Source organism: Aquarana catesbeiana, linkage group LG04 (genome assembly GCF_042186555.1).
Source record: "Aquarana catesbeiana isolate 2022-GZ linkage group LG04, ASM4218655v1, whole genome shotgun sequence".
Taxonomy (NCBI): domain Eukaryota; kingdom Metazoa; phylum Chordata; class Amphibia; order Anura; family Ranidae; genus Aquarana; species Aquarana catesbeiana.
In genome coordinates this window covers 369,725,986-369,753,737 of record NC_133327.1, presented here as the reverse complement: position 1 = coordinate 369,753,737, position 27,752 = coordinate 369,725,986, and the positions used below count along the sequence as shown (strand labels likewise).

The 27,752-nt window shown below is 39.8% G+C and overlaps 1 protein-coding gene across 2 annotated transcripts in view; it reads right to left on the bottom strand.

The window, feature by feature from the left end:
• The window catches only part of FIG4 (FIG4 phosphoinositide 5-phosphatase), a 444,470-nt gene that overhangs the window by 185,102 nt on the left and 231,616 nt on the right, over positions 1-27,752 (bottom strand). For both annotated transcript variants that reach the window (XM_073627061.1, XM_073627062.1), the window contains 2 exons: positions 25,790-25,928; positions 16,239-16,297 (listed from right to left, as the gene is read on the bottom strand). In XM_073627061.1, the coding sequence (XP_073483162.1) occupies positions 16,239-16,297; positions 25,790-25,928 (198 nt within the window). The remainder of the gene's footprint in view (positions 1-16,238; positions 16,298-25,789; positions 25,929-27,752) is intronic.

Below are 27,752 nucleotides of genomic sequence, written 5' to 3'. Positions count from 1 at the left end.
TGTCTTATTTTTGAAAGAATTTATTTGCAAACTATGGTGGAAAATAAGTATTTGGTCACCTACAAACAAGCAAGATTTCTGGCTCTCACAGACCTGTATCTTCTTCTTTAAGAGGCCCCTCTGTCCTCCACTCATTACCTGTATTAATGGCACCTGTTTGAACTTGTTATCAGTATAACAGACACCTGTCCACAACCTAAAACAGTCACACTCCAAACTCCACTATGGCGAAGAACAAAGAGCTGTCGAAGGACACCAGAAACAAAATTGTAGACCTGCACCAGGCTGGGAAGACTGAATCTGCAATAGGCAAGCAGCTTGGTGTGAAGAAATCAACTATGGGAGCAATAATTAGAAAATGGAAGACATACAAGACCACTGATAATCTCCCTTGATCTGGGGCTCCACGCAAGATCTCACCCCGTGGGGACAAAATGATCACAAGAACAGTGAGCAAAAATCCCAGAACCACACGGGGGGACCTAGAGAATGACCCGCAGAGAGCTGGGACCAACGTCACAAAGGCTACCATCAGTAACACACTACGTTGTCAGGGACTCAGATCCTGCAGTGCCAGACGTGTCCCCCTGCTTAAGCCAGTACATGTCCGGGCCCATCTGAGGTTTGCTAGAGAGCATTTGGATGATCTAGAAGAGGATTGGGAGAATGTCATATGGTCAGATGAAACCAAAGTAGAACTGTTTGGTAGAAACACAACTCGTCGTGTTTGGAGAAGAGAGAATGCTGAGTTGCAACCAAAGAACACCATACCTACTGTGAAGCATGGGGGTGGCAACATCATGCTTTGGGGCTGTTTCTCTGCAAAGGGAACAGGACGACTGGTCCGTGTACATGAAAGAATAAATGGGGCCATGTATCGTGAGAGTTTGAGTGCAAACCTCCTCCCATCAGCAAGGGCATTGAAGATGAAACGTGGCTGGGTCTTTCAACATAACAATGATTCCAAACACTCCACCCGGGCAATGAAGGATTGGCTTCGTAAGAAACATTTCAAGGTCCTAGAGTGGCCTAGCCAGTCTCCAGATCTTAACCCCATAGAAAACCTTTGGAGGGAGTTGAAAGTCTGTGTTGCCCAGTGATAGCCCAAAAACATCACTGCTCTAGAGGAGATCTGCATGGAGGAATGGGCCTACATACCAGCAACAGTGTGTGACAACTTTGTGAAGACTTACAGAAAACGTCTGACCTCTATCATTGCCAACAAAGGATATATAACAAAGTATTGAGATGAACTTTTGATATTGACCAAATACTTATTTTCCACCATAATTTGCAAATAAATTCTTTCAAAAATCAGACCGTGTGATTGTCTGGATTTGTTTCCACATTTTATCTCTCATAGTTGAGGTACACCTATGATGACAACTACAGGCCTCTCTCATCTTTTTAAATGGGAGAACTTGCACAATTGGTGGCTGACTAAATACTTTTTTGCCCCACTGTAATCCACAAACTCACAGACTTCTCATTTTTTGACAACCTGGCTGCAGTCTTAATGAACCTAATGCCATTGTCCAGGCAACACTACCGTAAATCCCTTCTTAAAACACCTCCTGAATACTGTAAGGGCCTGTATCCCTACTATGAGAAATCAACAGTCCTCACCTACTGTAGCACAATGTTTTGCCAGAGTTAATGATATACTATGCATGGAACAATTTACCTCAGCTCTACGAGATAAATCCGAGGAACATAAAACCAGATGGTTCTACTGGAACCTCTTCCAATTTCCCAATGAATACCTTCAGTATGCATAAAGCCTATGCGCAAACCTCTCCTTCTTACATGACAAGATGTATGCCCCCCCCGACCAACCCCTCTAAGGTCCCCTCTCCCTGTGCCCCCCCTCTTCCCCCCCAGCCCTGCCCCCTTACTACCCTACAATTATGACCACTTCCCCACCTATTTTCCACTATAAATTGAAAAACTTGGTATGGACGGGTATGAATTGTGTAACTAACGGAATAGTTCCCTCACAAGAAACCTGTGTGTTTTCAGATTAATTTTCTTATAACGATACCAGTCTGAATTTTGTGTCAAACACAAACAAAAAATATCTTTGTTGTGAAGACATACTATATTACTTATTCTGAATGAACCTGTATTGTTGACCACTTGTACCACTACAATTAAGTCTGCCAACAATAACCACAAGACATGATGTTTCCTGCTGAACTGTTTATTCTGGGTGCAATCCATTAAATAATAAATAAACAAAATAAAAAAAGAAAGAAAACTGAATTTGGCAGGGGACTTTTTAATATGGCCACAACACCAGAAAAGTGTCACAAATGCTTTATTGAATCACCTCCAATGTTTCTTTGTCCCTCAAACGTGAAAACTAATGTTTAAACCTTCAATGTGTGTAACTGTTTATTGAAAATTTTACTTCTCTTCTTGTTCGGTCTGACAAAAATTACTTGGACAGAAGGGGAAATCTCCCTCACAGCGCCACAGATGGCAATAATATTCTCAGATATTCCAAAGCAGTGGCGGTCATATTACTTGATGAAGGGGGGCTAAAGTGCAGACCCAGACAAAGGACCGCACATAATATCCAGTAAATATAAAACTACAGAGAGCTGTCCATTACTGAAAACCTGCAACAGGAGGTGGTCAGAGACTACAGACGTGTTACAAGAGATAGTCAGAGACTGCAGACATGCTACAGGAGATAGTCAAATACCACACATTATCAAATATGCTACTGAAGATATTGATTGCTGGGTACATGCTTCAGGACACATTCATAGACTGGAAACACAATGCATGCACAAGACTGATAGAGAATGCTGCTATAACAGCTCCTTTACAAATCAATGCATTCACATTTGTGCTCCATACAGCCTTCTTAAAAATCACCTGTGCCACATCCGACTTTTAGTTTTCAACATGACCTATTATAAAAGCATACAAAATGTATTTGTGGGGATGTAGAATAATTGTATTAATTTGGCTTTATAACCAAGATCTGTATTTATGCCGTTTGTGTCCCCTTTTAAGCTTTGACTTTGAAAAAGCTCACTTAGTGTAGCTCAGCATAAGACAGATCTTGAAATAGGTGTGTGAACGTCATTTTTGTACTAGGTGTTCTCCATGTCCAGAGTTTATGACTTAAGGTCAGTAGGTCAGTGGTTTCACAGTTAAGAATACACATAGAGTAATGTGTCATAGAATTGAGCAAAAGTGCTTGAAGAGATCTTTTACAAACAATACAATTAGTAAAATTACAATTAGTTAGCTAGTTAGAATTTGTGTGAAAATATATATATTTATTCTATTATAGTGTAATATGTATTTGTAAGTTTTGGTACAGAATTGAATTTCTGTTACTTAAAGCGGGATTCCGGCCGTAAAAAAAAAAAAAAAAATTTAAAGTCAGCAGCTACAAACACTGTAGCTGCTGACTTTAAATAAGTACTTACCTGTCCTGGGTGCCCGCGATGTTGGCCGCCCGAGGCCGACCTGTCCCTCGGCTCTCGGGTCCCGGCACCGCCATCCAAGGTAAGGGAAACAGGCAGTGGAGCCTTGCGGCTTCACTGCCAGTTTCCTACTGTGCATGCACGAGTCGCGCGGCGCTCTGTGAATGGCCCCGTGGTGTTCTGGGAACACACACAGTTCCCAGAAGACAACGGGGCTGCTCATCGAGGAGCAGGACACGCCGCGGAAAAGGAAGAGGCAGATTAGGAAGACTGCCTAGCAACAAAGGTTTAGGTAAGTTTAAAATTTTTTTTTTTCAAATATTTTTTTTTAAATTTTTTTAGGATTTTTGGTGAATTTTTTTTTTCAGGGTGGCCCTCCACTTTAAAGAATGTATCCATTACATGAAGTGGTCATTTAGCAGAAGGTCAACACTACAGATTTTTTATAGAATACTGTTATGTGTTTCTGTCAATCAAAGAAGTTTAAAAGATGTGTCAGCTATTAGCAAAGTGAATATTTAGAATAATTACTAATACGATCATTTCACCTTTAGCTCAAACTATATATGGATATAGTTGCATTTTGCTGAGTTGTAGATTTGAAATAGTATAAAAAACAGTGTTACAAAGGCTTAGGACACTTCTTCTACACACACACTTCCACACATACACTAACACACACACAGAAGGAGACACTTTTATTACACACTCTTTCATACACTGAAGAAGACATTTTGTTTACTTTAGGCCTATATTCAGCCTAACTCTTAAACAGCTGTTCTAACAAGACACTTCTGTGACAATAGAGAACGCAAGAAACAAATTATTTTCCTGTATTTACTTTTACTACAGTTTTTATTCCTAATATACTTTGTTTTACTACATCAAGCTGTATGAAGTTTTAACTTTGTATTTATTTTCAAGTTAATGCCAAGTGTGATCAAATAAACTCACACTTTGTTTTAAGACAGCCTGGCTAATGAACAAAACGCCTAAAAGACACTATTGACATAACACGTGTCTGTGAAGTTTCCTTTACTTTGGCGAGCCAGTCAGGAGAATTACTAAAGTAAAAGTAAAGGAAACTTCACAGACACTTGTTATGTCAATAGTGTCTTTAAGGCGTTTTGTTCAATAGTTCAATAGCCAGGCTGTCTTAAAACAAAGTGTGAGTTTATTGTCACACAGTTGGCATCATAAATACAATGAAAAAAAGTATAACAGTTCAGTTCAGTGTAGGTAAAAATATATGAAATAGAATAAATAGTTATAAAGCTGTAATAAGCTTATGAAAGCATGTGTGCTTCATGGCTGCTGCCTTCTGTCTCCATGCTGTCTTGAGTAACCAAAAAGAAGCAGGAAATGACGTTCTTAGACTTCTGAGAGAATTCAGCTGTTCCAACTTGTCAAAGTCTTTGTGTAAATATGTCTGTGTCATCTCTCCTAGTGGGTGTGTGTGTGTGTGTGTCTGTCTGTCTACCCTTCAATATGGAAGCGTTGGCTTTATATGTTACATGTGAACATCATAACCTTACAACCTTGTATGGCACACATTCATTTCTGATAACTTCAGCAATATGCTATACAAAAGGAGATTCTAACTCAGAGAGTGATATGGAGTTTGATTGACAAGCCCACATGTAACACTCTATACTTGAGGTAATGTGCTGAACATGTAATGTCATATAACCAAACATCTACTAATATGAACACATATTACCAACTTTAACTACATACTAATACTTATTTTTATATGGCTGAGACTACACTAAACTAACTTGACAGGATATAAACACGTGTATTATTCCTCTAGCTACGTAGGTACGTGTCTATTTTTATCTTCTCATGGCATTCTATACCAAGATACAACAAGCAGTAGAAATATACAAAAATATTAGCATTTATTGAAATATATTTATATATATATATATATATATATATATATATATATATATATAAATAAAATAAAAACAAAAGGAACATGAAAGAAACCGAAAATCGATAAAAATCATATATACAAAAAACAACCTATATATGATATGAGCCCCAATGCATCTACACGTTTTGTTGTACACTTCTTCAGGACACATTTGGGGTTCAGTAGTTGCAAAGAAGAGAAAGGGGTCTCACTATCTTGCAAAAGGATTCACATATTAATCAATCAGTGATTGACAAAGTAATTTCCAACAAAGGGAAAAAGCAAGGTGGCGCAATGAGGTCAGAGCGAATCACCAGCCAAACAAAACCCAGGAACCACCTGTGAATCAATGTTAACGAGTGTCTAGGTATGATACTTTCAAACAGGGGATTCCGTATCAAAGTGAATATTCATAGAAGACAGGATATAATCATAGATTGTTCAAATCAGAAAATATAGGAATCCCTCAGTCAGAGGTAGCCACAGACTAAGAAATTTGGCCATATATCAAAAGTAATGAATCCAAATCATCCACGATAGATAAAGATACGGCAATGTAATGAAAATCCCCTGGGAGAGGAGCACTCTCGAAGACACTCTTCTTTCTTGTATCTATACCAAGATACCTTATACAGTGGGGCAAAAAAGTATTTCGTCAGCCACCAATTGTGCAAGTTCTCCCACTTAAAAAAGATGAGAGAGGCCTGTAATTGTCATCATAGGTATACCTCAACTATGAGAGACAAAATGTGGAAACAATTCCAATCACATTGTCTGATTTTTGAAAGAATTTATTTGCAAATTATGGTGGAAAATAAGTATTTGGTCACCTACAAACAAGCAAGATTTCTGGCTCTCACAGATCTATATCTTCTTCTTTAAGAGGCTCCTCTGTCCTCCAGGAGCAATAATTAGAAAATGGAAGACATACAAGACCACTGATAATCTCCCTCGATCTGGGGCTCCGCGCAAGATCTCACACCATGGGGTCAAAATGATCACAAGAACGGTGAGCAAAAATCCCAGAACCACACAGGGGGACCTAGTGAATGACCTGCAGAGAGCTGGGACCAATGTAACAAAGGCTACCATCAGTAACACATTACGCTGCCAGTGACTCAGATCCTGCAGTGCCAGACGTGTCCCCCTGCTTAAGCCAGTACATGTCCGGGCCCGTCTAAGGTTTGCTAGAGAGCATTTGGATGATCCAGAAGAGGATTGGGAGAATGTCATATGGTCAGATGAAACCAAAGTAGAACTGTTTGGTAGAAACACAACTCGTCGTGTTTGGAGGAGAGAGAATGCTGAGTTGCAACCAAAGAACACCATACCTACTGTGAAGCATAGGGGTGGCAACATCATGCTTTGGGGCTGTTTCTCTGCAAAGGGAACAGGACGACTGATCCGTGTACATGAAAGAATGAATGGGGCCATGTATCGTGAGATTTTGAGTGCAAACCTCCTCCCATCAGCAAGGGCATTGAAGACGAAACGTGGCTGGGTCTTTCAGCATAACAATGATCCCAAACACACCGCCCGGGCAATGAAGGATTGGCTTCGTAAGAAGCATTTCAAGGTCCTGGAGTGGCCTAGCTAGTCTCCAGATCTCAACCCCATAGAAAACCTTTGGAGGGAGTTGAAAGTCCGTGTTGCCCAGCGACAGCCCCAAAACATCACTGTTCTAGAGGAGATCTGCATGGAGGAATAAACCAACATACCAGCAACAGTGTGTGACAACCTTGTAAAGACTTACAGAAAACGTTTGACTACTGTCATTGCCAACAAAGGATATATAACAAAGTATTGAGATGAACTTTTGATATTGACCAAAAACTTATTTTCCACCATAATTTGCAAATAAATTCTTTCAAAAATCAGACAATGTGATTGTCTGGATTTGTTTCCACATAGTTGAGCTATACCTATGATGACAATTACAGGCCTCTCTCATCTTTTTAAGTGGGAGATCTTGCACAATTGGTGGCTGACTAAATACTTTTTTGCCCCACTGTTTGTCATTCTCACACACCAGAAACTTCCAGCAATACTCAACTTTAGATGAAGAATCATATCAAATCAATTGATCAAGGTCTTTCACACATACTATATTTATTATGACTAATCATAAAACCTGTTTTGCAAGCTTGCCATAAATATAATATAACACCTATAAGTGCCGTATTATGAATTTGGAATAATATTCTAACAGGGGAATAAGAGACCTTATATGAAGTGAAATACATTCTTTGCTCCAAAATCTTTGGGGTTGTTGAGGCTGCCCAATTTGTATACCTGTTAACAATGAGCTCAAATAGCTCAGCTGGCTCAAACCACTAAAACAGGCCCATCCTTAGTGGATGTTGCTGGAAGTGTTATCCTGTTCGCCCAATGCTACTCTTTCTCTAATGTGGGTCCCAAAGAGATGACAACCTCTAATAATGTGTTTTAAATTGATGTTTTCCCTCTCAGTATGGGACTGATGTAAAGGTAGGGGTGGGTTGAACTCTCCCCATACACCCGTAGCCTCTGGATTTTTGGAAATCCAGTGTTTCAGCCAGGTCATAACTAAGGCTGGCCATACGCTATACAATTTTCTTATTTAATTTCCTTTAGATTTACCTTCAACTATGTAGTGCAAGGGCCTGATTGCATACAAACTGAAAGGGTTTCGGTTTGACCTCATATTATATGGTTTTGGCAAATCTAAAGGAAAGTTGAACAAGAAAATGCTCTAGTGTATGGCCAGCCTTAGTCTCAGGAGATCTGGAGTGAGATTTGGTGATGCCATTACTGTGCTGCTCTATGTTCTCTTTGCTGAAGATCTTATATAAGAATTTAGAGCCCTGCCTCTACCAAGAGGGCCACCTCCACACAGAGAAACAGTGCAGAACAAGGTTTGGTAAATCAGTAATGTGAAAAAACAGTAATTTCAATGTGTTTTTTATACACACTACATATATGCAAAACTTATTCATTTAGTAGAAGATGCCCCAAAGTAAGATAAACGGTTATAGGATTGGGGTGATCCATACTATATTCTGGGAAGTCAATGCAAGTGGTACACAAACTTCCTAATGTACTCGGCTTCACTTCCATCACCCTAAGAGATCTAAACTAAACCTTGTGGCGTAGACCTACAGTAGAACCTAAATCATGGACTAGTCAATTTATGCACAGCCTACAACCTAGTTCTTTTTTATTACATTGGTGGTGTGAGGCGTTCCACATTGCTGTGACTTGTTAGGCTGAACGTTCTTTACTACAGTTAATGAACTGTTTGGTTAATGACAGCTGATGTCATCAGCTGCTAGTGGGGGTTTCCTTAAGACAACTGCTGATAAATGCTTTGTAATATAAAAATAATTGCCAGAAAATATGCTATTAGATAATGTATCAGTAACTCATTTTGAAATATGTGAGCCACCGGCGCAAAAAATACAAAAATTATATAAGTGTAACCTAGTTAATGTGAAATTATTGTTTGCTGCAGTCAAAAATGCATTCCACCTTTTTAGGTGGAGTGAAAAATCAAAAACAGAAAAGTGTTGACTGCGCTAACCCCTATGTTATATGAAATGAATTAGATAACACCACTCCTTTTATGACAGTGAATATATATGTGGGGTAATGAAACCCTAAAAAAAAAATACATACATATGTTGTGTACACAAAATGTACCACTATACACTATATAACCAATACCTGTGTCGCATCAAAATATGTCAACATTAATCTTTAAGTGATACGCCAAAACAACACCCCACCAACAATATAAATAATTTTAAATAAAATAATAAATAAAAAAAATAAAATAAAAACAATAAAATAAATGTCCAGTGTTTCTGCTGTTTAAATATCCCAGCTGATTGTTACTAGTGGGTAAGGAAATATACAGTCCCAGTGCAGCTCTCCAGTGTGTAAGAAAATATAAAGTCCCAGTGCAACTCTCCAGTGTGGATCAACTACTTCCGTGTGCTTCTATCTCCATCCATGGTTCCGTACAGCTAATTCCACCAATATTGTGACAGCACCACCACCATATGGATTGGCCACTCACCAGATATAGGTATCAACACGCCTTTGGTTCATTAATGGGATAACCACTCCACTCAGGGTCTTTGCCTATGCTTTTCCCAATAGTATCGGTACAAGGGATGTTCATCCTCATAGAAAATAAACCATGATCATTGTGCAGTATGTATGCACTATTTGTTTAAAAGTTATAAAAGAGAGAGACTATAAAACTCACATTTGGCTGTGCCCATATGCTGGCACCAAGCCTATCCAGCGGTTTCAAAAGGGTGAAAGTATCACCGTGTATCTCCTATGTCTTAGATGCATGCCACCATAGGAGATACACAGCGATATTTAATCCAGCAGAAACATTGGACATTTATTTTATTATTTTTTAATTTAATTTTCTGATATCATTTAACGATGTAACCATCCATCAAACACAACTGTGTTTATTACAAAACAAATATGTGTATTTTGCTCCCACTGGAGCAGAAGAAAAAACAAAATAAAAGCTTGTCACTGCGAAGATAGCAATACCAAAATGTCAAAGGAAACTTCATCTGTTTTACATATTGCATGCTTAATTAGATTTACAATCATTCAACATTGTCACAGTCAATAACAAAAATACTATAAAACTGATTCTTAAATATTTGTGTACAGTAAAAGTTAAATTGGTTTTAAGACCAAGCCATTTGTTTACCTTAAAGTAGTTTTAAACCTTTACCTATACGCGGTGAAGTGGCCAGCCTCAGGTGGTACACAGAGGTGAAACAAATCCTCCTACATAAGTTGTACCTGTTTATTTGCAGCCATTTATCTAGTACATCCTTGTAAACCTCAGACATGAAAAAAGTATTTTTCACAGACTCACAAAGCAGGGGGTGGGGAGCTGCAGTTACACATTGTACAAGAGCCCTGAGGGCTGATAGAAGGGAAGGAACACCCCTCTCCCCTTCACTCAGCACACAGGAGCTGAGGCTGTTAATCACAGGCTGTGTGCTACAGATCCCCCGTCACCTTTTTACCTCTTGATGTCAGGAAAACTTGTCACAAGTGACTCATGCAGATAGCAAAGGAATACAGCAGCAGAGAAAAATGACACCTAGTGATTTGGAGAGAGGCAAGTAAACACTATAGAAATGTGTACTTTGTTCAGATTTAATGACTGAGTTTTACAACTACTTTAATGCATTTTCTTAATGTAAAAAAAAAAAATCCAGTAGCAGTATCACCCCCCTAAATACTTACATGAGTCTTCACTCCATCTAGCGCTGTGCTTGTATACAGCAGCTCTCTTCTGCATTCACAGAACAGAGAAGCAACAGCGGGAGCCATTGGCTCCTGCTGCTGTCAATCAAATCCTGTGAGCAGAGAGCGGGTGGCAGGGCTGAGCGGCACTGTCTGTGTCTATTGATGCAAACAGCCTGGCTCAGGAGCAAGCCTGCATGTCTGCCCCCATAGCAAGCGGCTTGCAATGGTGGCAGACACAGAAGAGGGGGAGCCGACGGGGACCCCAAAAGAGGAGGTTCAAGGGACCGCTTTGTGCAATTCCATTGCACAGAGCAAGTAAGTATACTGTATCATGTTTATTATTTTAGAAAAAAAAATAACCTTTACAACCGATTTAAAGCTGAACCACAGGCAAACTGCTAAATTCACAGGTGAAATATATACAAGGGAGTTTTTTACCTCCCAAAGGCTTTGTAGATCTGCCGATCCAGTTCAGCGTTTCACACAGCTCTACACCATGCAACAAGATACTTTTGCATTAGTGTGTTTCTCTGTACACCAAAGAAGAGTTTACCTTAATTAGCTCCACTTTCGTAAGATACAAACTGTGTAAAAGTGGCGCATTTTAGAACTACCTGAATTTGGCGCATGAGTCACTGTCAGAACCAAAAGTGTCGCAGATGCTTCATGAATTTGGTGCAACACACTAACAAGAGAAATTAACACTGGAAAAGTGGCACAGCAGCTACTGTATATTAAATTCCCCGCATAGTTCCTTGTTCCCCAGTCTGGAATCTGCTGTATAGGGGCAAGATGAGGATGATACCAGGTCAAATTCAATCATTACACTGCTTGCATTAAAAAAAATGTAGTTATGTAATAATGAATATGGAACTGCAAAGCCACTACCAATAGCAGGAAAAAGTGTCTGTAAAAACTTTTAGTAGCTTTTTCCATTGGCGTTAATGCGCGTTTAGCCACGTTGGCTTTTAGCAGCGTTTTTCTGCCTCTATTCAAAATCAGTGCTTCCCCATGAGACCCTTATCCGAGCACTCAGCCTGGCAGGTCAGAAGGGGGGGGGGGGGGGTGTGAGCGCTCCTGGACCATACCAAGCCACATGACCTCAACATGGGGGGTGGGTGCTCTGGGGCAGGGGGGCTATGCGCCCCCACTCCAAAGCATCTTGTCCCCATGTTAATGGAGACAAGGGCCTCAACCCCAGGTGGTGGTTGTGGGGGTCTGCGGGCAGAGGGCTTATTGCAATCTGGAAGCCCCCTTTAACAATTCAGCCCCCAGATCCCAACCCCCTATGTGAATGAGTATGGAGTACATTGTACCTCTACCCATTCACCCCCCAAAAAGGCAATGTAGTGTAAATAAAAACAAGAGACGGTTTTGAGTCCTTTATTAAAAATCTTTCTTCTCCCTCCATCTTCTCTGAGGTCACCAGATGTCCACATCCCATGGCTATATAAGAACCTGCAGAGAGCGGAGCTGGCACAACGACGGGAAACAGCGTCAGAGGAGGACAGGGTGGGCCGCGAAGAAAATAGCAGTGGCGAGAAGACCGGAGGGAGAACACTGGAGGAAGATTTTTAACAAAGGACTTGTCAAAACCGTCTCTTGTTTTTATTTACACTTCACTACATTTTATTGGGTGAATGGGTAGGGGCACAATATATACCATACTCATTTATATAGGGGGGGCAGGATAAGGAGGCCCCCATTTTAAAGGGGGCTTCCAGATTCCGATAAGCCCCCTGCCCGCAGACCCTCACAACCACTGCCCAGGGTTGTCGGGAAGAGGCCCTTGTCCCCATCAACATGGGGACAAGGTGCTTTAGGGTGGTGCCCCAAAGCACCCACCCGCCCATGTTGAATGCATGTGGCCTGGTATGGTCCGGGGGGGGGCACTTGCTCGCCCCAAACCCTTTCCTGACCGGCAGGGCTGCATTCTCGGATAAGGGTCTGGTATGGATTTTGGGAGGGACCCCACGACAGTTTTCTGGGTGTGGGGCTTCCCCTCAAAATCCATAACAGACCCTTGGTCTGGTATGGTCTTGGGGGTGACCCCATGCCGTTTTTTTTTTTTTTAATTCTGGAGTGGGGTTTCCTTTTAAGATCCATACCAGACTCAAAGGACCTGGTGCAGATCTTCGGGGGGGGGAGACACCTCACGCAGGATTTTTCTTACATTTTGGCATGGGGTTTCCCTTTAAGAACCTCGGAACTTCAATTCACACCACATCATGAGCCAACTTGGATGCGACTTCCACTCAAATTAATGGGCTGAAAGTTGGATCGGTAAAGATGGCTCTCATAAGGAACCATTAATTTTCACATGACAAAAAAAATGCTTGCCGTGGCTTTACGCTGTATCCAGCGTTTAGCTGTGTTTAGCCGCGTCAGACATTTTTAAAGCTGTAATGCCAGTCCTCAGAATGTGCTGGCCCTGGGTTTTTTTTGCAGCTTGAAAACGCCTATGCCACTTACAGCTCCTAAAACCCTGTGTGCATGAGGCCATAGAATAACATGGAGAGGCGTTTTTAAGCTGAAAAAAAAAAATACATCTGACGCTGGTAAAAGCAGCTGTAAAAATGTCCTGTGTGCATGGGGACTAAATATAATTTAGAGTTTGTGCATCTGATATCATTTTACTTTTCCTTTGTGTCTCCTAAGGACTGACACACTTTCTGTTTGGATGCTTTTTTATCCCTTCCTTTTACTTATTAATTACACATGCTGCACATAATGTTTGGCCCGTGTGCTTACGTTATTTTGAATTATACATTTGTCTTAAATCATATGTCTATTTTTTTTTTTTAAGTTTTGAATAGTGGTATTTAAGTGAACCTGACCAGGGCTAACGCATTTCTAAGGTCACTATAATACTGAAGGGCACCCGTGGTGGCTGCAAGTATCTGTGTTGCTAGTCCTCTAATCAGTCACTGTGTCACTTCTGAAGCCCTTATATTGTAGGCTTAAGGCTGTACAGAGGGACTTCTGCCTGGGATTAAGTATTACCTCCTCCAAGCACTCAACCCTATCATTTAACTTTCACTCCCAGAGCCTCTACTGTCCACAGAAGTTCTGCCATTTAAAAAATGAATGACCAGGGGCTTAGCAAAAGGAGGGTGATGTGCCTAATCTTGACTTCCATAGAAGTTGAGGCTTCTCATGCAGCCTGAGAATAGGAATTAAAGAGCTCTACAGGGATTGGAGATACCACAAGGTGTCTGCATTTCAGCACTGTTGTTGTCCTAGAAACATTTAGACCCCTTTCACAATGGAGGCGTTTTTCAGGCACTAAAAATAGCTCCTGTAAAGCACCTGAAAAAAAGCCTCATCCGCAATCCCAGTGTGAAAGCCCGAGTGCACATGGGGAGCTGCGCTGGCAGGGCGTCAAAAAAAAGTTTGAGGTGCTTTAGGAGCAGTGTATACACCGCTCCTAAAGCGCCCCTGTCCATTGAAATCAATGGGCAGCGCCGCCAAAGCGCCACAGCAGCGGCTCTTTGCAGGCGCTTTTAACCCTTTATTCGGCCGGTAGTGGGGGTAAAAAGCGCCCGCTAGCACTCAAAAAGCGCCGTAAAAACGACAGTAAAGCGCCGCTAAAACTCGCGGTACTTTACCACCGACGCCCGGGCCTTGGCTGTGGGAAAGGGCTCTTAAGTTAAGGCCAGGTTCATTTTAGTATCTAACCTAAGGGTTGTATATTTAAAACAAAATTGTATTGTAAGCAGAAAATGAGACAGTATTAAGAGGCTGGTACATATATACAGTTGTACATCTTTGCAAGGGAAACTACAGAGGCATGCTAAAAAGTTGAGGAGATCCACCTGTTTCCATTACATGTGTTGCTCATTTGTAGCTAGCAGAAGTCTCTGGAGAAGAAGACATTGTAAAGTGCGAAAAGGTGAAAGAGGAGGAGAATGGTGCCCTGAGCACTTGTGAGTAACGTTGGGCTTGGGTGTGTTTGGATCAAACCAGCCAGGAAGCCTTCACTGCACACCACCAATCATAGGCAGTAAGGCCTTTCCCGACTCGCAGCTGCACACACACACACTGCCTATGATTGGCATTGTGCAGTGACGGCTTCCTGGCAGGTTCGATCCGAACACACCCAAGCCCATCATTACTTGTGAGTAATCACCCTGAATTGATTCCCAGTGACTGTGCTTTGGGATATACTGTAATGTCTGAGGTAGCTTGGACTGGGACTGCTCTCATAGGGTCTCAGATGCTGGCCCTACCCCGTCCTCAGCATTGTCCTTGACTGTGAGCTTAGAGAAGAGTGCCCTACTGTATTGTGCAGTGTTCCTAAGAGTACATATTCAGTTAGATCCATATATATTTGGACACAGGCACACATTTTCATGCTTTTGGATCTGTATGCCACCAGAATAAAATTAAAAGAAACAATCCAAATGAATTTGAAGTGCAGACTTTCAGCTTTAATTTGAACATAAATATCAAGTACAAATTTTAGGAACTGCAACCATTTTTATACAAAGTCCTGCCATTTTTATGGGCTCAAATGTAATTGGACACATTAATATAATCATAAATAAAATATTAATTTTTAGTATTTTGTTCATAATCCTTTACTGGCAATGACTGCCTGAAGTCTGGAACCCATAGACATTACTAAAACTGTGTTTCCTTCTTTCTGATGCTTTGCCAGGCTCTCTTCGCAGCTGTCTTCAGTTGTTCTTTGTTTGTAGGTCTTTCTGCCTTTAGTTTTGCCTTCAGCAAGTGAACCTTTTACTTGCTTAATTGATGAAGAAATAATGAAGGAGTAGCCCACACCTTGCCATGAAACAGCTTTTGATTCAATTGTCCAATTACTTTTGATCCCTTGAAAAAGGGGGATGGCTATTCTTAAGAGCTGTAATTCCTAAACTCTTCCTACAATTTGGATGTAAATACCCGCAAATTAAACCCGAGAGTGTGCACTTTCAGCCTGTATAACTATTGCTTGAATATGTTTTGGTAAATACCATGTTCCATCAGCTGCTTCCCCCAGCACTGATTCCGGAGAATGACAGCTCCAGTCCAGTAAGTTATGTCATACTTCCTGGTCTGTGTACAGGAGGGAGGTGGAGTGGATGGAGGTCTGCTGAGCTCCAGTCACCCTTCCCAGCGCCAACCAGCCATGACCACATCATCGGGCCTGCAGGTGAGACAGAGGAGCCTGGTGAACATGGCGGGGTGGGCATCACATTGCGGCAGTGTTGGAAGTGATAGGCGTCTTCACAGCTGCATGTATCATTTCCACGTGAAAGCAGACAGTTGACTTTACTAAAGTGAACACACTCCCAGCCGCAATAGCAAAAAAACACATCAGCAGTGTAAAAATCTGAATCCCCAACAAGAAGCTGGGGAATCGGATTTTACCCCCTTCCTATCCCGGCACCCTAAAGCAGCTGCTTAAGCCGCCTTATGGTAGCGCCAGCCCTGGCTGCTGGAGCTCACACACATGCACGGGAAGTTCATACAAGGTCTATGAGGTATGCCTCAAGAGACGTGTACAAAAAAAGGGGAAATTTGTATTTTTGTAACAAAAAACATAATGTGATTTTGTTCTACTTACAGTGCTCTAGATTTATTAGAGTAGTTAAAAATCTTACCTTCATCAAGTGGCAGTGGTAAATTCTCCAGAACCCCTGGTGTCCACCAAAATGTGTAGCTAAGAGACAGAAAACACATGTTATAGCAGTTGCTGTTTTTCAGATATTGCTGCATTGTTATAAAAATTATGAAGTCTGAAATTAGAACTATGAAAAGCCTGACAGCATCACTCCACAATAAAGATGTGTTGTGTGACATCTAGATGCCATGGACAGCACTTGCACCCTCAGTATTCCGATGTCATGACAGGTAACCCCTCTTCTCCTTTGGTTCCATGACCTATAGGCTGTGTTCTTGATCCCTCACCCCTGCATATTGCCACCACACTGGGGAAGTGAGGATGGAAGCAGAAGGAGAAGAACATCCATCGCCCCTTCCATCTTCTAAATTTCCCCAACCTCTGCCGCCTTCTCTAAAACCGCCTCCCCCTTTTTGTTTTGGGCTTTTTTCCTTCTTTTCTGTTCCTTTATGTCCAAGACCCTCAGCTCCTGGAGTTGGGGGGTACAGGCTATGGTATTTTTTTTAAATATGTTGATATATCTGTAGCAAATATTATTTAAAAAAAAAAAAACCATTGCGTTGAGCTGAGCTGGTTTACTGTGCTGTATTCTTTCAAAGTACTCCAGAGTACTCCAGGTACTTGAGTCTTCATGCCCTCTGAACGTTGAAAGTATTGACTGAAACCTCGGGGACCAACTATTACGCTGTGCACACCTGTGTCTATATTTTCTGGTCCTTCCTAATGGGGATGTATATTTTCATTTCTTATATCCTCGTAAAACTCATCTCCTTTTCAATTGCAATGGATTTGTACAGTTATGACCTATGTTCGGTCTAGTGCCATTGGATATGGTTTTATGCCTGCTCATCACAATTTCTAAATTTAAAAAAAAGTCTTTAATAAACACCTAGCACACAAGATACCTGCCCTCTACAGATTTCCTCCGATTTTGTTGTGGAAGTTCCAGTGCAGAATTTCAGGATACCAATTTTTGATTTTTAAAACATCGGTGCACTATCCTTTCAGGAACAAACAGTATATTAATGTAATATATTAGATATTATCATTTGTAACAGCTCCACAGAGACACACTTTATTACAGTATGCGTGGCTTAAACTGTCAGATGCAATGTATAATGACTCTAATGATATGAAACCGGTTGACTTGACTGAATGCTTAATTGCTGACTGTTGAGTAGGTTGAGAAGACCTTGGTTCTAATACATACTCTCCAGAGAAAATACCAATCTGTGAAAAGTCTATTGTGTGTGTCTAGTAATAAATCATTTTCATCTACTAGAATTTCTATTGTTTCACAGATCAGAAACAACAGAGTTGAATTACACAAACTGGTAACACAGTATTGTTAGATATATGTATGTATAAATAAAATAATTTTCCTAGACTAGCAGAGATGATCAAATTTATTTGTCCTTTTAAAAAAAAAAAAAAAGATAAATATTGTTTACATTGCTCCCATCATATCAGGGATCAGTAAATGCTTTCAACTCACTGAATAAATGTTATGGCACTGAAGAATTACATGAGACCAGCAGCTGAGCAGTAAACGTTATTTATCAAAAATTTCAATTGACTCCTGGGGTACTCTAAAGCCAGAAGGGCTTAGAAAACATGGTAGATAAGGGTTCCAGAAAAGAAATGTGGAGTTATGGAGCAATACTTCAGAGAGTGGTATATAGTCAAAATACGACAACACTGAATAGACTACTGTGAGTTAAAGTTGAACTGAACTCAGAAAATGAGGCGTTGATGTGTTATAGACTACATCTAAAACTGTTCATTGTGTCTCAGCAGTAGCCTGAAAGATTATTTTTTGCTTCAAATTCCTTTTTAAAACAAAGCACAGCACTTCCTGGTTTTTCAAGGTGCCTAGGCGTACCTGTTCTGTAGCATCATAGCTGTATATCTGCAGTGTGAGATCGAAGGCACTGCTGATCTCTGGAGATTTAGTGATGCCAATACTGTGCTGATCACTGTTCTCCTTGCTGGAGGCTCTGACTTGAAAAAACAAAGTTCAGGGGGCGCATGCACGGAGCCGAGCGGAGCAGACATACCCGCCTGAAGCTCCGATATCTGGAGAACAGTAAAGCCGCACTTAAACATTACCCACCTGTGCCCACAGCATAACTGACCTACAGGTAGGATGTTTTACCCCCGGTGGTCTTAGGCTAAAAATGAAGCCCCAATCCAACAAGGCAGCATCGCCTCAGAATAAATCTAAAATGTTGTTTGCAGTCGTTTGCCTCAGGAACTTCCAGCAGCGCTGCTAAGCTTTTAAAGGCACATACTACCTCACAAGCTCTGTCCAGTAACTCTGACCTAGACAGTGTAAATTTGGAGGATGCATCTCAGGATGAAATAGCTTCACCAGCTTTGTTACAATAAATAGATAAAATGCTTCAGAAAGCATTAAAATGACCATCAGACCATATTACAACTAGCCTAAGGAGATTAGAGAGCTGGGTCAACGTATGTCGACACTTGAAACCAGAGTAGATGACATGGAAAATGATACTGTAATTTGTTCTACAGAAATTGAAAATCTCAAGGAAGAAAATGAAATATTACAGACAAGACTGGAGGACTATGAAAATCGTGCTAGATGCTCCAATCTATGCATTAGAGGTATTCCTGAAACTGTAATTGACCTGCAAGCCACTATAACAGCACTCTTTCAGGAATTACAACCAGCTATCCCTGTGGAGCGTTTGGAAATGGACAGGGATCATAGAGCCCTAACGGCCAAAAAAGCTGACGGTTCACCTCGCGATATCATTGCAAAGTTCCATTTCTATAGAACAAAAGAACAACTATTATCTGCAACAAGAAATAAAGAATCTCTCACCTTCCGAGGCAATAACTATCAGCTTTTTACAGATTTATCCCAACTTACTATCAACAAAAGAAGGGCTTTTAAACCTCTACTACAAGTATTGCAACGCAATCAAATAACATATCAATGGGGTTTTCCCGTTTCGGTGCGTTTCACTTTTCAAGGCTCCAAATTTATATGTCGTTCTGCAAATGACCTCCAAACTACTCTCCGAGACATGAACCTATTGAGCGCGACACAAAATCAAGAAATCACACGCCGATGATCAACATCATCTTCATCAAACAAATCTACACTTCCTGGGAGAAATGAGCATCAGAGCTTGCACAAAAGAAGTCGCCTTCGATCTCCTAACCCTGTTCCTGATGATTCCATGGACTGAAGACTGCTCTATATTCAGATTTTTTTCTCTCTATTTGCTGTTTGAGTCCACCATCTATTACTGTTCCTTATACTTATGGCCTTTAATTGTTTTTTTTACATACTCAGATACACTATTCTGATAATGGAATATCTTATCCATTCTCATAAATCCATATTTTTATGGTGTTTATCCTTATTACGTAATCAATAAGGCAATTATAAAGATCTGTTATTCTTATCTCTCTTTTCTAGTAACTTTCTAGCTCAATGAGATACTTTAATTATCCCATCAGTTTTTAGTATAGAATATGGTGGATACAATTCTATTCCAAATTTAAAATTAATAGCTTTATGAACTACCTTGGTTCACTTTTCAGCAGCCATATGTATTTCTTGCTATTTAACCCTTTTATGCTTGGGCAAATATGTTCTCGTTTCATATACACTTATATTGCTATGTTATTAGTTGGCGTTCCTATTTCTCCGGGATGTTCCCTGTGCTCCCTCTTTGCTACTCTCAGTTTGCTCATTGATATAGTGGGCATGTGACAGTGGCCATTGCTCCCTTAGAGGGAGATTTTTTCTCCCCCCAACGGACCTGTTATGAGGTCATACACATTTTATCTACTATTCAAAACAAATAAAATATTTATTTTATTCTTAGATCTTCTTCCCTTTCCTTTTTCATCCTTCCTTATCCCCCCCACTCTGGAGGTAAACCCACTCACACAGTGATTTAGATTACATGATAACATACCTTATGAACTTGTAACACCATGGCCCCGCTAAATATATTGTCTCTAAATGTGCAAGGCCTCAACATTCCACAAAAACGCACCAAAGCCTTTCGTTCCTTTGCCACTAGAAAAGCACATATTTTGTGCCTTCAAGAAACCTACTTTACACCACAATCTACTCCTATGTTTTTCAGTAAGGTATATTTTCAGGTATAATATTTGTTAATTCCATGCTTAGGTGTAGGCTGGGGTGCTGCCTCTCCCAAGGCGCTCTAACTGGAGTACCAATAGTAAAAGTTATATGAGTATAGGGGTGGGTGGCGCTGCCCGTCACCTGAAGAGTGCTCCTCTGCAATGGGTCACTTTTTCCAGGTGAATGTAAAATAGGTGAAAAGACACTGCCGTCCCCTGAAGGGTAATCCTCCACAGTGAATCACTCTTTAAAGAATAAGTAGTGAGTCCTAACCTCAAAATAAAATAAATATCACAACGGGTGTTCTCACCCTGTGTTTAAGGCAAGTTTGTACAGATAAAGCCCTAATAATAGTGCTACTTGCAAACTGGTGTATCAACCTGCAGTGTGAAAGTGAATGTGCTTAGTGTAATAATGAGTGTTCTCACCAGCAATTATAACCAAAATTTCATCCTAAACAATTAATCTCAACAGCTATATCATAAATGTGCAGCATGAGTTAATTGTATCCAAATCATTATTAAACAAAAATAAGTGCATTAACACATTCTGTTAAAAATAATTTTTCGGTGAAAAAAAAAATATATTAAAAAATTTGAATATAAGTTCAGTCTTTTAGTAGTGCAAAAATTTGCAGGGTTTCAAGTGACTTTGTGTTTGTCCAAAAGTGACTCGTGCCTATGTAGCAATTTAGGTGACTTCCGTGCTCCTCTTCAGTTCCCCACTCACCAGATCCCTGCACCCCTGCAGGAGTAAATCACATGCAGTGAGTGTAGTAGCAGTCCTCAGGGCAATCACCTCCTCCTTAGCTCAGCACATAATGGGGTATCCAGATCCTTGAGCCTCTCCAGGGTTAAACCGTTCCCAATCGATTAGATTGTAGTAGTTACCTCTTCCATGGTAAACCACAGGTTACCCTCATGGACAAAAGAGAAGGGTACTCGTAGTGTAAATCCGGTTGATTTTATTAAAAGTTAAAGTTTAAAAACACCACTCAACACATTCAAGTGTGTAAGCTAGCATAGCTTGGTTGCAAGTACGGGAGCTTCAAACTGGCAGCTTTAAGTTTTAATAAAATCTTCCAGCTTTACACTACGAGTACCCATCTCTTTTGTCCATGAGGAAAAGAATGGAAAGAGTGACCCATTGCAGAGGAGCACTCTTCAGGTGACGGGCAGCTCCACCCAACCCTATACCTATATTCTCAGGTACATACAGCCTCACCTTCAACCAAACGTGGCATACTTATTGCATTCCACCGCAATACCCCATTTACATTACTAAAAGAGATAAAAGTTCCTGAAGGACGTTACTTAATTCTTACAGGACATTTACTTGATACTGCTATAACAGTAGTATCATATTAGGCCTCTAATAACAGACCTATTTCTTGCCTTTCTCACCTTCTTCAGGTAATAGAATCACACAAAATAGGTATGATACTTATTTGTGGAGATTCTAATCTGACTCTCTTTCCTTTTGTGGATAAATCACCTGAACCTCTATCAAACAATCTCAATAGACATTCCTTTTTGCAACTTATTGCAAAGTACAATTTAGTAGACTCCTGGTGTGAATTTAACCCAACTAAAAGACAATATACTCATTATTCTTATCCCCACCAATGGTTTTCACATTTTTTTAACTGTAGGCATGGTGCCTGAAATTTTGGCATCCAAGATTTTGCCCATCCCATGGTCTGAACATAGTGCAATATATACTGTCACAGCCTCTACAATTCCAAAAGCACACGATCCGACCTGGCTTCTCAGGGACTCTTTGCTCAAAAATCCAACTCACAAACTTAATATTGAACTTGCACTAAAAGAATACCTTGAAGATAATTCTACCCCTGACATTTCTCCGCTGACCCTGTGGGAAGCCCACAAACCAGTTCTCCGTTGTATATGCTTGAGGCAAGCTACTCTCTTCAACTGAGAACGTAAAAATCTTTACAGCAAGTTAGAAAATGATTTTAACATTTGCTATATGGCATTCCAAACCAATCCTTCCCCTTCGTTAAAATTGAAATTAGACAAGACCAAACTAGAATTTAATTTGTTTCTCACAGAGTCAGCAGACAAAACTATTAAACGATCACGCCACAATATTTATATGAAAGCAAATAAACGGGACACCCTATTAGCCCTTACACTTAAGTCTTATAATATCCCCTCTAAACCTATATGCCTTAAATTATCCAAGGATATATATTCCAATAATCCAAAGAAAATACTTCAAAAATTCAAATAACATCTACCTACTTTATATTCATCTGACAATGAGCTAGATAAATCCAAAGCAGATGAGTTTTTTTCCCACATTTCCCTCCCCTCCTTATCCACAACACAATTGGAATTAATGGAAGACCCTGTATTGATTAATGAGGTATCCAATGCTATCAAAACATTGAAACTAAACAAGAGACCTGGGCCAGATGGAGTTTCCACACTTTATTACCTTACATATATAGAAACACTTTCACTCGTCTTAACTAACGCCTTCAACTCTCTTCTTTCAGGACATTCTTTTAGACAAGAAACATTGACGGCGATTATTTGTATGCTCCTCAAACCTAACATTGATAACACCATTTGTTCGAATTATCACCCTACTTCCCTATTAAATTTAGATATCAAAATATTAGCCAAATTTCTCGCTACTAGACTTAATACATTAATTGGTAAAATTATTCATAGAGATCAAGAAAGATTATTCCTATTCAACAAGCCAGCGATAATATTAGACGTGCAACCCTTTTATCACATGCTGCTAAATTGCGCCACATTCCTTTCGCTAGATATAAAAAAAGCATTTGATTCTATCTCTTGGTCCTATATGCACTATACCCTTAGTAAATGGGGTTTTGGCCCACATTTTTTACATTGGATCTCTGCATTATATCATGAACCCAAAGCTAACATTAAATACGCAAGCTACAAATAGAGACATTCAACACAGAGAGGGGTACACGTCAAGGATGCCCGCTTTCTCCACTATTGCTTGTCCTGCTTATTGAGCCCTTGGCACTAAGAATAAGAATGGAACCTTCTATAACAGGAATAGAACTGGAAGGATATTACCACAAATTATGTTTCTTTGCGGAAGACATCCTTTTATTTTTGTCCTCGCCTCAAGTCGCTTATGGTTTTATTAAAACAATATTCATCCATTTCAGGTCTTAAGGTTAATATCCCAAAATCAACGGCATTGAATATTTCATTAACTAATGCTGAGAAACTAACTGTACAGGAGTGGTTACCCTTTAAATGGGCTACACACAGTATCCCTTATTTAAGTATCAAGCTCACTGCCAATCACCTAGATTTATTAACCACCAATTATCCTACTTTACTGAAACTAACTACAAATTTGATTTTACAATGGTCATCCATAACAATCTCATGGTTTGGAAAAATAAATATTAAAAAAATGGCTATACTCCCTAAATTCTTATACTTTTTTAGAGTTCTTCTAACACGTGTTCCTGGAAGAAGATATATTCTCTAAAAGTGGAAAAAGGTATTTACAAACCTCGTTTTAATGTTGAAGACATCTATATACACTGCTGCATGATATTATTTAAAAAAAAAAAAAATAAAAAAAAAATCTGGGTTTTGCTTCCTTTTTAAGAGGTTTTGTGGATTATATAACCCTCAACACCAGATTTATTATTGCACAATTGCCATATGCTGCTGTTACCTTGTTCTTATTCATGGGTCTGCAAGAGGTGGACTTTATCTAATACAATTGTTTGCTATCTTTGATACATGCAGTGGGCTATTTCTATTTTTATGATTTTGGGCTAGTTGAGCCGAGACAGGTTTTTATTTTATTCGCCATTCTAATTATGTCCTAAGCACAGCAAGTGGTTAAACACAGGTGGTTAGACCGTTGTTTCAATTTTTCAATTTTTTTTTTTTTATTTTTCACTTCCAGCTTTCAGAGTTTGTTAAAGACCCCCCAAACCATGCAATAACCAATAGGATAAAAAAGAATGCAGTACTATTTTTTTGGGTCCTGTGATATCTGCGCAAATGTTTAACAAAACAATATTTTTCCTAAAAATACACTAAAATAATTATTTGTTGATAAAAACACGGCATCGCATACACAATTCTGCCTAAATTCCTACAAAGGAGAAACCTAAAACTGTATTGAGTTAATTATCTGATATTTGTAATTATTAAATTGTGCCTTTTTGTGAAATGGTGAAAGGTATGCAAAACTCCAAACGAGCAACTCAGTCGCAAAATCTGGAGGTTATAATTTTTCCCTTACAGCTTTCAGAGTTTGTAAATGACCACCCCAAACCATATGTTTTCTAAAAGCACATGACCTGTAAAATAAAATAAAAATGTGCTACTGATTATTTTTTAGGCCCTGCAATAGTTGTGCAAATGTTTATCAAATAACTACAGTATTTTCACAAAAAATACACGAAAATCATTTTTAGCACACATAAGCACAACATAACTTACAAAATTCCTGATAAAGTCCTACTAAGGGTCGTTCAAATGGGGCGTAATAAAGTTTATTACTAAGGGTCATTCAAATGAGGCATGCAGAGGCTTCCTATTCATTCACACTGAAGCATAGTAAACACAGCTTACTATGTTTCAGTGATAAATGAACACAGGAGCAATCGGTTAATTGCTGCAATCAGCTATTGGTCTGTTTAGCGGGTCTGCTGAACAGTTCTACTAGAAATTCAAGGTCACTGAAGTAACCACCAGATTATAGCAGAAGGCGGAATGCCATGTCCATACGGCAGACTGGCCCGGCCACCTGGAAGCAGTTCTGTACGTCTTAACGCCGTACGGACCTAGCATCGAAAAGGTTATGTTTATTGCAATTGTAAGGCATTTTACAAAAAAATGAAAAAAAGAGGTGGATGACTACTATTTGTGTATGTCCTTATGCTGCTAGCTTTAGTAAATAGATAGGAAGGTATTTTATATTTACTAGTTTTAAACTTTTTTTTTTTCATTTCTTCAGTTGTTTCCTGGTTTCTGGCCTAGGCATTTTTTTTTCTTTCATCTGGAGAAGGGGCTTTCTTGGCTAAGCAAAGCACCCCCCCCCCCCCCCACATGCATGCACGCCTGAACTAAGGGCAGATGGATTCCTGGAAGTGAATGATACATGAATCATATGTCTTTATTCAAGGTAACTGCGGCTGGAAATGCTAGGGGGTGTTTTTCAAAGTGATTTCTTTTTAAAAATGAATTAAATAGCATTTTTGGTTTGTGGTGCTCAGATGTAGTTAAGTCCCACTTTAATAAATATAATATGCAGTAAGTTGTCAGGGACTATGTATGTTGGCTTACCGCTATTAGAAATGTAAAAGTACTCTGTATTCTACAACAAGCATCAGTTGGTGCATTGACAGAATAAATTATTACCTTCTCTTTGTATGAGGCAACTTCATTGTATTTTTATGGTGCAAGTAAAAGTCAGTGGGCAGCTCCCAGAGATGAGGCTTTCCTTCACTTGGCAGGAAAACACCCAGGAAAAGATTGATTGCATCCTGTCTGTCTGCATCTGTGTAAAAGAAACAAAAAAATTGCATTTCACGCACTTAAACTGAATTATTTTCATTGGAACTGATACTGTACATTTTCATTTTGTATAAAAAAGACTTTGACTTTTTAAAATTTAGCCAAAACAGTCAAACTATTTCATGATGTCTCTTTGTTCTTTTTTCACATCTTTCCTGGAAATCTCCAGAAAATACTTTGTGATCCCAACAATATCTTATTCAAGGGCAATGACCCTGCAATGTTCAAATATCTGCTTATTTATTGTCCTTCACTGCTTGTATACATTACATAATTATGTTGTACTGATTATCTTGTGTTACTTAAAAACAGGTTTAAAAATGTTGATTCTGTGATCAAAGGACGTCAAAAAAAAATCCTGGAAGTATCACGCTAGAAGGGGATGTGAGCCGGACCAGTTCACTTTAATTAGAATATAGAAGCACAAATGGTTCTCAAGGAAACGTCTTGCCACTTATAGATTTACAACCCCAGCATGTACTCTTCTCCCAGCAGCCACATTGACAAGCCAGTAAAGCTAATTAGGTTCTTTTTGTTCTTTTCTTCCAATCCAGTAAAGAACATTAACCTTTCTTTTACACACATCAAAAAACATATGACTGTTCAGTCTGCATTTACTAAAATCTTTGAAAAATTGCATACAAGAGCAAAGTACACTGGTCAACTATTTAAGATTCAAAATGAAATTTCAATTGTAAACTGAAATGAAATGTTTCACAAATGTTGCATAGCAATAAGAGCAACATACTGTATTTATGTAATATAGTGAGGTGCACAAAAAGTGAGGATAAAACAAAAATGAAGGTGAAACCTCTGTGACTTACATATTGTAAACCTTTACTTAAATGTGTATGGTAATGTCTGGGGGATTAGCAGGATTGCAGAACACTGGCTTTATGGAACAACATTGTCCTTTACTTAATTCAGAATGCTTATCAGTAGCAAACAAAGTCCACATCCACAAAAAAAAAACTCAAAAGCTATTTTTTTTGGATCAATATAGTCCCAGTAACAGGAAAAGAAAACATGCTTATGTCAATCAGTGAAGCTTCAGTGGAACAAATCTAAAGAAAAAAATGGCACCACAGGGCCCAATTACCAGTGGAGCTATCTGGCATGTATAGGGCCTTTTCTTATCATACATCATGGGACACAGAGCCATAGTAGTTACTATGTGGGTTATAGGCCACATTCAGGTGATGGACACTGGCACACCCTAAGACAGGAAGTCCACTTCCTATATAACCCCTCCCACTACTGGGAGTACCTCAGTTTTTTTGCCAGTGTCTTAGGTGTTGGTTACGAGTAAAGATGTGTTGTGCTGAGCTCCACTGGAAGATTCCTTTGCTGGGGCAAGCAATGCAACTGGATCCATTCAAAGTGTCTTTTCTAGGCCTAATTGAATGGTACCCGGGCCTCGTGTCCGAAGAAACAAGGTTTTGCCTGTAACGCTTCTCTTTTTAGAGAGCTAGATCCCAGGATCCAGAGCTTTGTTTTTTTCAGCCATAAAGTTTTTCTGGTGGGGTGCTTTACAGGTCCAGGAGTGTGGGTTCCCCGAGGGTCCCCGGATCCTGAAGGTTTGGTAACGGAGCCCACCGTGAGGGGTGAAGATTGGGTCTATTGGTTTTACTACAGAGAACCCTGCCTTGCCATGCTTTTCTCAGAGATCACGCTGTGCAGCAGAAACAGCAGGCTTCCCTCCGGCGAGCAGCTCAGACCTCCGGTAAGATTGGGGTTTTTTTCTTCTTCACTGAATTACCCCCCACCTGGTCCAAGCTTCCCCTCTTCTTAGAAAGGGGGAAGCCAA